This window comes from Stegodyphus dumicola, chromosome X1 (assembly GCF_044657685.1).
Source record: "Stegodyphus dumicola isolate Sdum_Otavi_A_Nest chromosome X1, ASM4465768v1".
NCBI lineage: Eukaryota > Metazoa > Arthropoda > Arachnida > Araneae > Eresidae > Stegodyphus > Stegodyphus dumicola.
Window position 1 is genome coordinate 124,029,546 of NC_140780.1, and position 15,266 is coordinate 124,044,811.

At 31.3% G+C, this 15,266-nt stretch overlaps 1 protein-coding gene across 5 annotated transcripts in view; it reads right to left on the minus strand.

The window, feature by feature from the left end:
* The window catches only part of LOC118180043 (astakine-like), a 42,154-nt gene that overhangs the window by 18,928 nt on the left and 7,960 nt on the right, over positions 1-15,266 (minus strand). For 4 of the 5 annotated variants that reach the window (XM_035349195.2, XM_035349213.2, XM_035349207.2 and 1 more), the window contains exon 2: positions 8,705-8,776. In XM_035349195.2, the coding sequence (XP_035205086.1) occupies positions 8,705-8,752 (48 nt within the window). In that variant the 5' untranslated portion in view covers positions 8,753-8,776. Of the gene's footprint in view, positions 1-8,704; positions 8,777-10,093; positions 10,234-15,266 lie in introns of those variants that run through there. The other variant, XM_035349202.2, reaches the window with a different exon arrangement.

Consider the following 15,266-nt stretch of genomic DNA (forward strand, 5'->3'; position numbering starts at 1 on the left):
AAATCTGCTTTATTTCGAAAGTTGTTGCCACTGCTCGCTTTCAAATCCAAGTTTGTTAATAAAAAATTTCTAAGTTTTACGATGAAATAAAAATAGCATTGTCAAACATTAAATACATTATTCCTGATTCCAAAAATTCGTGGGAAGCCATTTCGACTATTCCCATATTCATACGACTTTAATCAGCCGAAATACTAATTAAAAACCCTGAAAGCGCTAATTTTTGCACTTATTTTCCAAGTGACAACAGTCTCGGGCGTTGGAGATAAAAATTCTGTATTTCGAAAAGTGTGGCTACTGCTCGCTTTCAAATCGTAGAGTTTGTTAATCAAAAATTTGCAAGTTTTATAAAATGTATACATATAAAGAAGAATGTCTTTGGTGTGTTTGTTCGCGTTATTGATTTCTGATCACGTATGATAATTTTTTGCGACATTTAATCGACTAAAATTGAATATAGGTGAAATATTGAATGGAACTTGAGCTTTTACGACCATATGGTTAGAAAGACGAAAATCATTAAAAACTGCGTGCCATTGTTGCTGATATAATGAGAGCGAATTAGCTTATTTTTGCATCGAATATTTTTTTTTTTTTTTTTTTTTTTTTTTTTTTTTGTGGGTTTCATATCACCTCAAAGTGAAAAATGTATGACTATGAATCGTATTTTTTGCATCTTTATCATAGAAGAATTACATTTTCGGTATCGTTCTCTCTGTTGTTAGATGCATTACTCTCAATCTAACTTAACTGGCATCGGGTACTTCCGCTAGTTCAAAATAAATTAACAAACCATTATGGTGCAAATTTTGGAAGGTATAAGAATTTTGACTGAATTGAGGCTACCTAAGATACTTCAATTAGCCATGACTACGTATCATTTGCTCTGTATAATTTATATATTTTTTTCAGTTCCATATAATATTCTGATTTTATAAATAGCTGTGTTATAGAAGTTAAAAACAAATTTCTAAAATATTTCGACATAATACAGTTCTGAGTTTTGTATGTTTGTATTGTTTTAATGACTAACAACAGAAGTACGACAAATTATGCATTTAAAAATCTCGATTTAAATGACAGTAAGAGTGATAAAATTAACCGAATAATTTAGTAAATTGAGAATGAAAACTTTCTGCTTATAGACATCTAACCGTAAGTATTATGTAGTATGTTTTGAATTTTCTTATAACAAACGCATTTAAACATTATCCGTAAAATTTAATAAGACTGATAATATGAGAGATGGAATTAAGCCCCAAACTGAGTATGCAGAATTATCTGCATTGAGGATGTCGTCAGGTAGCTATACAGCTTTCCAACTGTTTAGTTTTTAAACCTAATGCAATTCTTTATATAATGCTTCCGCTCCATAAATGATCAGATATTTGCTTAACAATGAGCAGTCAACGGCGTTATTACAAACTTCAGAGAAAATGCCGTAAGTAATTTCTTTGTCAGACGCAATCTGCTAAAAACATATGAATGAATGAAACATTATCTGACATTCCGCAGAAAAAAATAAAATTATTATTTTTCCTCTAAAAGCGAAAAAGCAAAGAAAGTATTCCTCAATAGTAAGAAAAATCGTGACCATAGAAGCTTAAAAAGTACGCATGCAACACCCCCCCAAAAAAAATTGAGAAACTGCACATTCTTTTCTACAAGTTTGCCTCTGCTTGTCACATAATTTATGTATAACTGCTAAGTAATACCAGCATTAACTTGTGACATTTTGTCCTGCGTAGTGTAGAACAAAATGTCTACACTACCTACAGTGTAGACAGTACAGAATTTACATCTGGTGTACAGAATAGTGTGTGTACAGAAGTGTACACACACTGGTACATAATTTACACCTGGAAGACCTAACACCGCCGATGATATAACCCCACTGGTGGGACATAGGGATTAAGAATACAAAGACTGCTATGCTTCTTCATTTATAAGCCTTGTGCAAAATATTACGGACTTATTTTTTATCACAATCTACAAAATGCAACATTCTCATTTGCATTTTGTTTCAGCAAACAATTTTCACACGAATTAGATCTGTTACATCTCATACAAGTAAAAATGGCAACATGTTTTTAACTGCTTGCATTTAGAGAAATTCTATTCTTTTTTCTCTTTTAGAAACACTGACTTTTATTTCAACAGTTAACATTATTTCGTTACTTGACTGGTATAATAAATTTCATATTTAGATCTAATTTAGTTTGTTCTTTCATTTAAATTTGTTGCTGTTCCTCTAACCTTTGTACATTTGTTTCAGATCACTAATTTTGGCATTGTTATCCCACTAAATTTATTTAATATATCAAATGAGTCAAAAGAATGATTTAAATGAGAAAGAAAAGAAGGAAAAATTGTTGTTATCAAAAAAAGTGTCACCGGAATTTTTACGCAAATGTGGGCGTAAACAGATATTCTCTGAACAAAAGACAGGAAATTTATTAGTTTAATATAAAAAATCAAAGATTATCGTCCTCAGAATTAAAATGGATGTGGGAAGATCATGCTCTGTCAACCAACACTGTAATAAAGCGCCTTCTGAAAGATGGATTACAAATTTGTAGACTACATAGAAAATCTAAGCTGACACTTTTTATGATGAAGAAACGAGTTTTTTAGACTAAACATAAGCTACATGGAGTTCTTAAGATTAGGGCAAAATATTTATTCAAAATTTAATTGTTTTCCTACTCAAATTAATTTTATTCATTTTTTAATCTTTTAAAGCTTTTCACACTATTGTTTACTACTCGTAATTGAGAAATATTTCTTTGATCATTCTTAATAATTTTTCCTAGTACGTTGTTTTTCTCCGATGTGACTTCAGTCCAGATACTTATGATAGTATTCAGCCTGCTCACATGAAACAAGGAGAAACAAACAAAGAAGATTGCATTTTAACTGAGGTAAAGCCCCATCCATCTTTAATGATTTCGAGTTGCATATCTCTTTATAGTACCGGATACATCGATATAATAAAAGGGAGTTTAAATTCACAAAAATGCCAGGTGATCTCGGAAGAACATCTCTTTCTGCAACTTAATGCATGACTACCTCAAGCAAGTGCAATTTTTTTACTACAACAATGTAAGCCCTTCCCATACCTACAGGATTCTGAAAATTATTTTAGATTTCGCAAGAGCTGCGAATACTAGCTTGGCCTGGAAATATCCCAGATATGAACCCCACTAAAAGAATGTGAACTATTTTGAAAAATAAAAATCCATGAAAAATAAATAACAAAGATGGATAAACTATTTCAAACGTCCCAAAGAATACAGACTTTTGACAAAGATCTGCAGTAGCAATGAAAAGAAAAAATGCCCCAAAAAACTCCAGGCATCATTAAAATCAAAAAAGAGAGATATTAAATATTTAAATTAATTAATATTGATTAAAATATATTTCATTTTAACTCCTTTGTTTGAAAATGTCATTAAATGTAATAACTGATGCATAATAAAAATACTTAATCATAGCAGTGTATACTTTATAAAATTTTATAAACGTATTATTATATAATTTTATTTTACAAAACTTTTTTAGAAATTCATAATTTATATAAGACTGTAGACTGTAATGATGTATTTAAGAACGGAAGTATAATGCAATATTTATCTTATATATATTTTATATATATTATAATATTATTTTATATATATATATATATCATCTTAATCTCATACACTGAAAATTTAAGTAAACAATGTAATGATTAATGTCTGTAATGTGTGCATCTCTAGTTTTGCAAATACCTCCGTCTCTGGTGATAGCGAGCCGATAAAGTTAAACAGATAATTTTATTTATATTAATTTTATTTTATGAATTTTATATATTAGTGAAGGCTTAAGCCGTAGAACATAAGTCGCCTGAAATCTCTGAAACAAAGAGTTTATGGTTAGAATATAAGATAATTATATACAAATAAAAAGACTTACTTGAATAACTAATAAGCATCAAAGTAATTATCACTCGAAACTCTGCTTATGGTGATAACGCTTAAGCGAAATTTTTTATCCTACTTTCATTAAAGTCATTGCATGGCTTGAATTAAAATCAGATCAAGTTAATTATGCTAACAACTCTTTGGTGAAAAATATTTAGAAAGGATTATCAGATTATGCGCCGATGACATGCGATGCATTACATATAACATAGTCAAGAACGTGATAACAACGGGTAAGGAAATCAAATTTAAATTTCTACTTAAAATTGCATATTTTAAGATATAGATATGGGTAAAGAATTACAAGCATTCCTTTTATTTTCCTACTATATCCCATAAATCAGAAGACCTAACTAGCAATCAGTGAGCCAGGGGTTAAACTCCTGTTGAAAGGTACATTGATTCTTGCTCATACACGCACATACACAGGTGTACACAAAAAGGGTTAATAAATCTACAGTTGTATTTTGAAAAATTAAAGATAAGCAGAATATTGAGTTAGGAGAAGGTAATTTTAAGTATACACTATTCAATATTATATTTAAACATACTGTTAGTAATTTGCATTGATCTATGGGTAGGTTAGAGTATGAAAACAGCAATATTTTTCAACGAGATAACGATCTTAAGTACACCCTTTAGATTTTGAAGATAAGGCTTTTATGCTACGTTTACAAATCAAATATATTTCATTTCTGCTGATTATACATGAGAAGTAATAGAAATACGTCAAAAAAATTTAATTTGACAAACTGAAATTCTTTGAAAGCTACCTTGCAAAAGATCTGGAATGAAATTAGACAGGAATTACCATAATTCCTCTCTCACGGAGACTGGAAGATTGCGATTTGTTGCAGAATTAAAATCCTAGCAAATACTAGCATAGATTAGAAATTTTAAAAAATTGCTCTTTTTTCCTTACACGATCTCCCTCCATATATATATACTTCCTCATATTATTGAAGCATATATATATATATACTTCAATCATATGATGTTAAATTTAAATAATATTTTTGCTTTGTTCTGTCACTTCATTTTTGGATAATTCCCTCTTCTAAAAAAACATGTATTTTACATATGTACCATGCTCCCATACCCTGCTGCTTTTTTCAATATTAGGCATTTGTATTGGCCCGCAGACTTTTGTGTTTATGCGTAATTATCTTGAATGGAATGTCCCCACTAGAGGCCGAGCGGTTATAGATCACCCTGGGTTCAAACCCAGGTGAACAGGTGGCTGCATGACAGATTTTTCATGGTTGTCATCATATGTAATGTGTACATGAACCAGTTTACTTAGGAAGTCCTCTACGAAGACATCCTCTCTCTAGTCAGCGTTCGTGTCATATTCAAATAACCAACCAAACCTTTAATGGAAGGCTTTCAGTGAGAAGTGAGAGAGAGGTGGATAATATGCTCCTTAACATATCTCATTACTTGGTGAATACTTCTAAAGAATCTCATAAAACAGAACATCATTATTCAGCTGTTTCAGAGCACCAGATAATATTCATAGCTGCAAAAGCAATTTGCTAACTAAACCAATACAAATTCTGGCATTTTATTCTCAAAACTACTCTTGTTAAATATTGATACGACTTTTTCATATGAATCTCTTGATAAAGATTTCCAGAAAAACTGTATTTTTTATGCTTAAGGGATTGTAAGAATAATAAGAATTTAGAAATTGTCAGTTCCCTCGTGAAACTTAGGATAACCTAGAAGTCATTTTGAATCAGCTCGTGTTATTAACCTAAAGAATTTTAAACTGTTTTTAATAATACACCAAATCTGAATTCGAGGAATTAATAAATAGCAATAGTTAACATTTTTGTTGTTGGTGTGACTAATCTCGCTTGTCTAATATCAGAACAAGGGCACGAAATTCATCGTGGCAAGAAGGAAAGATTGCTCCTGTCGCTGGCAAGAGCCTTAGGCACCATACATATGACAGTACAACTTTTCTCAGTTCCGTCCCCAATTTTGAAGGAGAGCACTCCAGGGGGAAGGGTCCGAGGGTTTTCAACCCCTCCTTCCCTGTCACAAACCTTTCGAGAGGACTTTCGACTCTCCTCATATTTTGAATGCCCCTATGCCGCACAGACACTATATATTTACAAACATCCATGTCTTCTCTGGGATTCGAGGCCGGGCCCTTCGGTACGGCAGTCACTATCCCGGTTGGGGGGCTAACATTTTTATAATTAGGTTAAACAGTCTGGTCAATTAATCACGACAACGTACTGAGTTATCTGCAGTGCAGGAATACTTCTGTGAAAACATACCTTAAAGTAAAACTAATATGCTTTCTTTTAAGAGTTATTAAGTGATAAATTAGTTTCGCATATTTTTTAAATAATAACCTTAAGAAAATTATACTTTTCAAAAGGCTATTTTAAAGGAAGGAATATTCCCTTACATACCGGCGACCACGGTAGACATGTATGTAAACGAAATATTACTTTTTAAAATACTCTTAAACCTTTTTATTTAGGATACCATCACTTTGTAGTTTAATGTCGTGCTAACTTTCCTTCTAAGCATATGGAACCTCATGCTGTTTTGATTAATAGATCCACTGCCATTTTTGACATATCATTTCCCGTACATACATCTTTTAGTGCTACTTATAAAAGTTAAATATCAATAAAATGTAGAATTTTGTTTTCTATTGAATAATTTTTACGGCCTACTTTTAAGAGCAATAATATATAACTGTTTTTCTGGTTTAGTTATAGAATATCATGAACTAAGTCGGAATTCTAGCGATTCCTATTCTGTTGAATGTACTTCTGGGATTAGATCTGAATAAAAGGTACAAATGTGCTGTGTTTTCCATCAAACATATCTTTTAGGGACAATGAATAAGAAAACAGAGATCGATTCTGTATGTTTCGACTGAATTTCTTTCCTAAAATTGTTGATCTAGTTATGTATTTAACCAACGTTTGCCATGATGACAAATCAGTTTCCTCAACATGAAAAATAAACACCGAGCGAGTTTCATACATAATACATTTACAAAATTTTATGGCTTAATTATTTCAACTAGAAAAACCGCTAAATAATAACAGTGTACAAAAGATAACGGTTGAAATTATTAAAGACGATAACGGTTAAAATTATTAAAGACGATAATTTGCTTGACTTTACGCAGCTGTTATCTGCTCTTGTGTATTCATACCGAACAATAAAAGCAATACTGTATAAGGTATTTTCTCTCTCTTTCCAACATGCCTTCATGGTATAACGACAGCACACTCGGCGCGTATTTGAGAGGTCCAGAGTTCGATTCCCGGCGAAGGCGTTGCTCATTTTTCAAGTCTCCTGCTTCAAAAGCCCTAATGACTCTGTGTTACATTAAACATGGTAAAACTGCAACATAGACCACTCGATACACGGATCAAACATTAACACAATTTAATCAATGGCAGATCTGTGGCTTGAACCTATATTTGCCTTCATATAAAATCACTTTGTCCACTATTAAAGAAAAACTTGATTTTCATATTACACACATAACACAGCTGCAAAGACCTGAAGTTTTTGAAAAAAAAAATCCTCTAAACGATAATAGGGAAGGAAAGATAATAATGGCAGTCATTGCTAATTATATCTCAACTTATTTTCTTTAAAATATTGTCTGCTTACAGAGAAGTTCAAATGGAAGTTTCTGTTTGACTTTATACAGCCTATGTATGCTGTAGTTGATTAAAAGATTGGACAATGATAAGCAATAAAGGCTTTCATTAAAGATGGCAAAATAGGAACTTTGAGAGCTGAATTAACAAAGTGTTGTTTTGGTTGGGACGATTGTAACTGGAGCCAAAAGTTGGTGCTTGCAACCTAGACCAAAAAAATAACAACCATCTGCATATTTAAAGAGAAAAATCATCTTGGTTTTTGAAAGTTCGGTTTCTTGAGTAAAGACAACAATGGTGATTCTCTTTTAATTGACAGAAAGCATTTCTTAAGGAGTTTGTATCTAAAACGCAGACAGTAAACATCATGTGATCAAAATATAGACAGAATTCTGAAAACAAGTCCAAAAACATTTGATTAGGTAAACGTTTTTCTTCTTAGAAGAATACCTCTTCACACAGTGTAACTAACTTCAAACATTTTAGTGTCAAACAAAAATAACTTTTCTTAATCATTCGCATACCAGATTTTGAAGCTGTAGACTGTTTGTTCCTTAAATTGAAATCGCATCGTTTTGAGAGACACTGTTATTAGAACAGTGTTTAAAATATTCAGAAATGGGAAATGGAGGAAACAATTAAAGCATATTATAAGAATTTTACAATGGCATTCAGTGGCTTCTTAGAAACATGACTTAGCATGATACTTCTTAGACAGGTAGCATTAGAAAAAATTTACTTAGGAAGTTAGTCAGTGATAAACGTGCTGCCTTCAAAGTTGTACATTAATGAATCAAGCCCAAAACACAGTAGGCGGAATGTATATTCTGTATGCAACAGACAAGATAACACATTAGCACAGATTCTGAAAAAACTATTAAAAATTTAAGTTTTATACATTTATGTTTGCCAAAATAGTTTTTTTGCATAGCAAAGGTACTAAACGAATGGATATTCTTCAGTTAATTTTGGGTAATATCAGATCCTTGAAATGAAATAAATAAATTATAATCGGGAATAACTTAGTTACACTAATACAACTTTGAGGCAGAGAAATTAAAAAAAGCTTTCATAACTAATAATTAAACCTGCACTTACTTGAGCAAGAAATAAAGAAGCCAAAATGCTTAACGTAACTCCCTTCATTTTTCTTCAAATCAAATTTTTTACCTAAAATTCGAAAACATTAATTGAAAACACATTTCCAAAAATACTTCAACGTATATTAATAATATAAAATTAAAGGACTACAAATTATTTCTTATTATTGCTTTCAAAGTACATTTATCCAACATTTTTGGGGGTTTATTTTAATTCATCAGTTATGTTACCATTTTCTTTGTCATTTTTATACATTTCTATACGTTCTTTGTCTGTCAATTGGGTTAATGCATAAATAATAAGCATCAAGTCTCAAAGTTTATTAGAAAGTGTCTGACAGTTACTCTATTTATTACTTCACATTAAATTTTTACCGTTTACAATGAGCTTCTCCGGAAAGATTTTTCTTGCTGTAATTCTTCGCGAATGATTAGTCAAAGCAGCCTGGGTTTAACTTACATTTTATTAGTATTTCGAAATGCATGAATTCACTTGAAGCACAGGAATTCATGTCGAAAAAGTCCTCTATTTGCAAGTACGCGGAGTTCTAGCTCTGTTAGTTTTCAGGTTATATAACTGTCAAGTCAACGAGCTAATAAATAGTTTTATTTGCTTTTTTGCTCGCTTGTAATACCTCTAGACGGGGCGACAAGTTGTCCGACTGTCTTTTACGGTTATTCAGTAGTTAGTTGGAACGTTAATAGCGTAACCATACAATTTTAAATGTTGAAAGTACCAATTTTAAATTACTGCTCCATAACTTCAAATGAAATGTTTAAAAATGCTATAGAACCAAAATTAGTTATACGAATCAAATAATAATCATAATACTATAAGGCAATTTTAGGCAGTTTATTTGGTAACAGTAATTAAACTAATAAAAATACACAAAAGTATTCTGACATGAAGGAGAAATTTCACTTATAAAGTAGAATTTCTTAAAAATTTTAATTCTTACCAATGAGAACTTGTACAGTTTATCTAAAAAGTCAGTTTATGTTGAAAAAAAATTATCTGAAAGTACAAAATAGTAATAAAAGTCCTTTGCTTAAAATAAATAACGACTTACGTAAAAACTAAATTCGACTTTTTCTCTGAAAGATTTTTGCAGGCAAAAACTCAACAGAACTCTTTGCCCTATTGCGAGAGAAATATCTCCAGCTCTCTCAGTTCTTGCTTGATAGGTACTATTCTCAAAAATGTGTACTGCATACACTAGTTCAGAATTCTGTTCTAACCGGCAAAGAAGCAAAATTTTTGCTCAAGTTCTTATTCTCTTTGCAGGAAAAGTTATTTTCTTTATCTCGCGTTATTCTAGCTATTTTATTGAAATCACAGAAATGTGCATCATTTGAAAAAATAACTGGAGAAAATATATTCACTTACCAGAATAAAGGCGAGAAAACTAGCTCTAGTTACTAATATAACTGCGCCCTAGCAGCCAAGTGGCCAGAATTTAAAAGTAAGAGTTAACAGCCTGCCTTCGAATCCTGACTTCAGAATCTGCGATTGGAATATCGTGACTATTCGGGGGGAAGATGCAAAGGGAGAGACAGAGAATACTTAGTGTACCTTTGCTCAATCGAGTCTTATGTTTGAAACAATACACTTTCCATTAATAAAAGTTATGTGATTCTAAAAGAAAGATTTCACATGATTTATTTTTTCTAAACATGACATCGAACATAGGTTTCAATGCATTGTTCTCATGGCGTCCTTCTGACAGAACCTTGGTGAAAGGACGCGGATGTATTCTGAAATTTAGTGATAAAGAATTGTTGCTTGAAATGAAATTTTATGAAATTTTCATATTTGTTTTAATTTGGTTAAAGGTGAGGAGACTCAGATTTACGGCAGATGCGTGACTCGTTGAAGTATTTTATAGCTGGCAAAAGAAATAAAATGCATAAACATTTTATTTTAAATATGGTTTCGATGTTGGCTCATTTTGATTTGTATTGTTCTGATATATAAAGAGATATGTAAGAAAGATTAAATACAAAGCAACTAAAACATTAAATATAAAAATATTTAAAGCTTTTTTCGAACTTTACCCTGAATTAAATAAGTAAATGTCGAATAAATTACTAATTCGGTAACACATGGCGCTTCACAGTAAGTTTAACACGCAGTTGAAAAAATAAGAAACGCTTCAATTTTTTAAAGTGCACAGTGCATGTTATCTAAGTTAACTAGCATGAGAGAATTGAAAAAAAGTACTGAAAATGCCGAAAGAAGTTTAGAAAACCGTGAAATTTCTCATAAAGGTATTGATTCAGAAACAGAACAGTTCACTGATATACATCGGTCATGAATACAACAATGCTTGTAATGGGAAAAATTAAACAAAAACGTGTGAAACTCTTTTTGTTGAATCCATCTATGCAAAGTATTTTCATAAATTTATCATAAAATTGCTTTTATGAAAAATATTCTCACCTAAATTTTATTTGATAAATAAATCTTCACTTTAAAGTTCTGCATTTAAACGCACTAGAAGAAAACTAGAAGAAAAAAGAATTCTGCACTATAAGAAAACAAATGTCATACGAACTCGCAAAAAAGTAAAGTAATACAATTGTCGTAGAACAGAGTTCATAAGGCTTGAATTTCAACAATCTTTTTTCCTACAGAGGTGGCAAGGCATTATTTTTTGTGCAGCGTTTCGAGTATTTTGGTACGTCTTTATTTTACCGTTAACCGTCTTTAACGTTGTAACCTTCAAAACTTTACGCCTTTTATTTATGCATAAATTTAAGTGTCAGAATGTATCAAAGCTATGAGTTATTAACTTAAATTTAGATACTGCATTTAATGTAAAGTATTTTTTGCTGTATTTTAGGCCCATATTCATTTATTCTAAATGTAAAGACCAGCATCGAAATAAAATTTTTATTTTAATTTATTAGAACTCGATAAATTAAAAATATTCCTTTAAACTTGTTTCAGAAGTATGTTTGTTATTTAAACCGAAGTCTGTTTCTAAAACGGGAGAAAAGCAGAAAACATAGCAAAAACATACAATTAATTAGTAATAGAATTATAAAAAGGGTAAGCTTATAAGCTAAGAGAGGAATATTTTGTAGACAAAATCCCATAACAATGTATTGAAAAGAAAATATTTCATAAATACACATTACATTTTATCAACCGAAAATATCTGCAAGTATGTGTTCAATATATTCCATGCCAAATACTTATAAGAGAAAAAGTAATTAAAAACAGCTTTTTTTCTGATTTTTAATTCTGAATTTTGCTAAATTACACATTTAAGAAGGTCATCGAACTGAGCTTATACTGAAAGATCTTGAAAGCTGATATAAGCTTGACAACTCCTTGTTTCAAATATTAGAATTTTTAATTTTGTACATTATTGATTAAAGAAAAAGGCAGCAATGAACGCTTAACACGTAATTGTTTTCTGGCATTACAGCAATGTCCTAGGAACAGTTTTAAGGCATACATAAAAATTTATCTTTAATTCAGAAAGACCTTCAAATGACATTTTTTCAAGCATATTGATCGCAAACAAGAAAGTATTGATTTCCTTGCCTTAGAAAAAATTTAGAAGTCCTTTTATGCTTACATTGTTAGTTTTTTAAGACCAAAAACGTAGGGAAGTTAAATTATTTTTGTATGCATATATAAATCCAGTCTTACTTGAATTATACAAGATAGCAATCTTTGAGTCTTTTACAGTGCTAATTAAATGGGTTGAATATACACAAAAACCATGATGAATAATATGAATTATGTAGGTTTTCATATAACTTACACTGGTCATCATAATTAAAGGATAATGAGAAAAGATATACTCATTAAATTAATGTTGCAACCGATGCCCAGTATTGTAATTATTTATGTTAATTAAATACAACTGAACACAAAATTGCACTTCTGAGCATGCGTTAGCTCCGGAAATATGCAAATACGGTGATTGACAAAGTGGTGCACAATGGGCGCATGTTGGAATTTCTGTCTGCTGTGTTTTTTTAAATTAATGTGGTTTCTGAGGGTGATTAGTATTCGGTAATGACTCAAAGACATCATTTAGGTGAAGTTCAAAAGTGGCGAATCATTGGTAGAATCGAGGGACATCAAACACAAATGGACGTCGCCCAAGATTTGAATTTCCCTCAAGTGCCATAACAAGCATTTTGAGCGGCATTTTAAGCACTGGAGGAGTTGAAAGACAGCCTGGTCAAGGGCGACCAAGAGAAACAACTGCATTACGATAACCGTTTTCTGTTGTTCTCGGCTCGGAGAAACCGTGAAACGATTATAAGCCATTCGGGTTTTAGACCTTCAGGCTGCCACAGGAACTCGAATTTACTTATATATGTTCATCATTTACTTAACTGTTTTTGATGTCGTTTCCTCGAGATCCAAATGCCAGTTACTTGCGTACATAAATGCTTATTTCGCTGCATCTGAACGTCACAGGAAAAGTTTAACCTCGTACTTGATGTGTAAGTCTTAAAATATGCCCGAAAATCCCAAAAGTAATAATGTAATGAAATTTGAAAAAAGTAAGGTTATAAGACCTATCTCCATTTATTTCACATAAACTAAATTAGATCCTACAATGTATCTGTTAAATTCTCGCACAGGCGTGAATAAATTACCGGCACAGAAGAAGGATGAAAAATAATATTTTATTAATCTACTTAATTTAACAGAAAGGCACGGACTTCGTGTGTTACAAAAACACCGTCCATTTGCGGTGGGGAACTAAAACGTAGAATATAATACAAGTCATTCTGAAAATAAATAGCGCAAGAGTGTACTTAAGTTTACGCCTAAGAGGTGGACTCACAGAAGTCTAACCGGCGTGATACTAATCTGATAAGGCCAAGAGGCTTACGAGCGTGACCGCAAAATAACAACGAAACGTGCGCTCGGCTAGCGAAACACGCTGTAAATAAACTGATATAGTCACACGTTTTAAATAGCACTTCACTTAACTTTAAATATACATCCTGGCGAGAGAATGTGAGGGGAAGTTGAGAAGTTTAGAACAGGAAATCAAACTTAAAATAAATTTGTTATGCAAAATAAGGAAAACCCTGCAAGGTTCTTATTGATATATATTTCACTAAAAAATTTTTATAAGGCATTGTTTTTTAAGATTGTGTAGTAGTTTTAAGATACTACTTTAATTAAGATTCCAAACAAATTTCCAATTATGTGTTAAGTAATTTTGCAGTAATTCGCTGAAAGGCAATGTTTTATTATTATCTTAAAAAAAACATTGTATTTTCAAACTATCCGAAAGCAAGCGCAAATTGTATGCCTTTTCGATTAACGCTGATTTCTGTCTTTCGTCAAAAATGTGCAAACATCTTCATTATTCATATTACGATTTGCGCTTTTTTAAAATGAGAATTTGAGAAAATTAATTCATACAATTACAGGGTTTATAAAAAATAGTAGAAACAGTATGCTTAAAGGAGTTAATTTTGTTCTTAACTATTACGCAATAACGCGTAAAAGTAGTCATCACTGCTTTTGTATAATTATTTACGTATACTGTACAAATTTGTAAACTTTAATTGTGGTTTGTAAAACTTATAATAAAGGAAATGAGTGATTCAATTGAGTTCGTCGTCGTCAAAGAAATCGTCTTGTTGATAGCCGTATCATTAATGCATATCTCAACTGTAACATTTTTAAGGATCTTGAGAAGTAGTATGTTTAAATTCATGACAGTATACAGTATTCTCGGCCAAACATCATCTACCACACACAGTTTGGATGAAGAAAATAAACTTCTCACTTGTGCTGTTATGTCATAGTAAAATTTAAACGAAGTAGTTAAACTTGGAAAATAGGAACCCGTATCACGAAGCCTTAGTTATTCTTTTTTTATGATTGAACGTCTTAGAAAATTATACCAATTCGATTATTTACCTTACCCCCTTGCCCTCACCTGAAAAACAAACTATAGCATTATTTATCAATATATTTTATTCTCTCTTCTGGATTTGAGAATATTACGTGCAAAAGCCATTCTACTATTTACCTTGCTTCGGTTTATAAAACAAATTTTTGAATCATGTGACAATAAAACGAGCCAGAATATGCTATCTAAAATCCCCACATCTGCTGTAATAATTCTCCTTACTTTTAATTCTGTAGTTTAGAAGCTTGTTTTTCTTTCGGATAAACTTGTACAAATTTCTTCTCATCTAAAATAATTTACTGCTTCTGATTCACCAAAAAATTTCGAACTAAAGAAAAATGTGCAATTTATTTCCTCATTAGAGCTAATACTTTTTCTTTTTTTTTACCTCAGTACTTTGTTGACGCAAAATAATTCTTAATAAATGTGAGCAAAATACTAAAAAGAAACAAGCAATTTAACCACATCAGCATTTGTAATCAGTTAAAGTTGCTATAACGTCTTTTCTGACCAAAATCTACTTGCACGATCTAATACGATACGGAAAGAATTTCTCAGTCCATTCTCGACACTATTATAACCTTTTTGAAATATCTCATTACTGGGAATACATTATTATGCGTATGCTGATACTTCTGGCATCGAAAAGTAAGATTT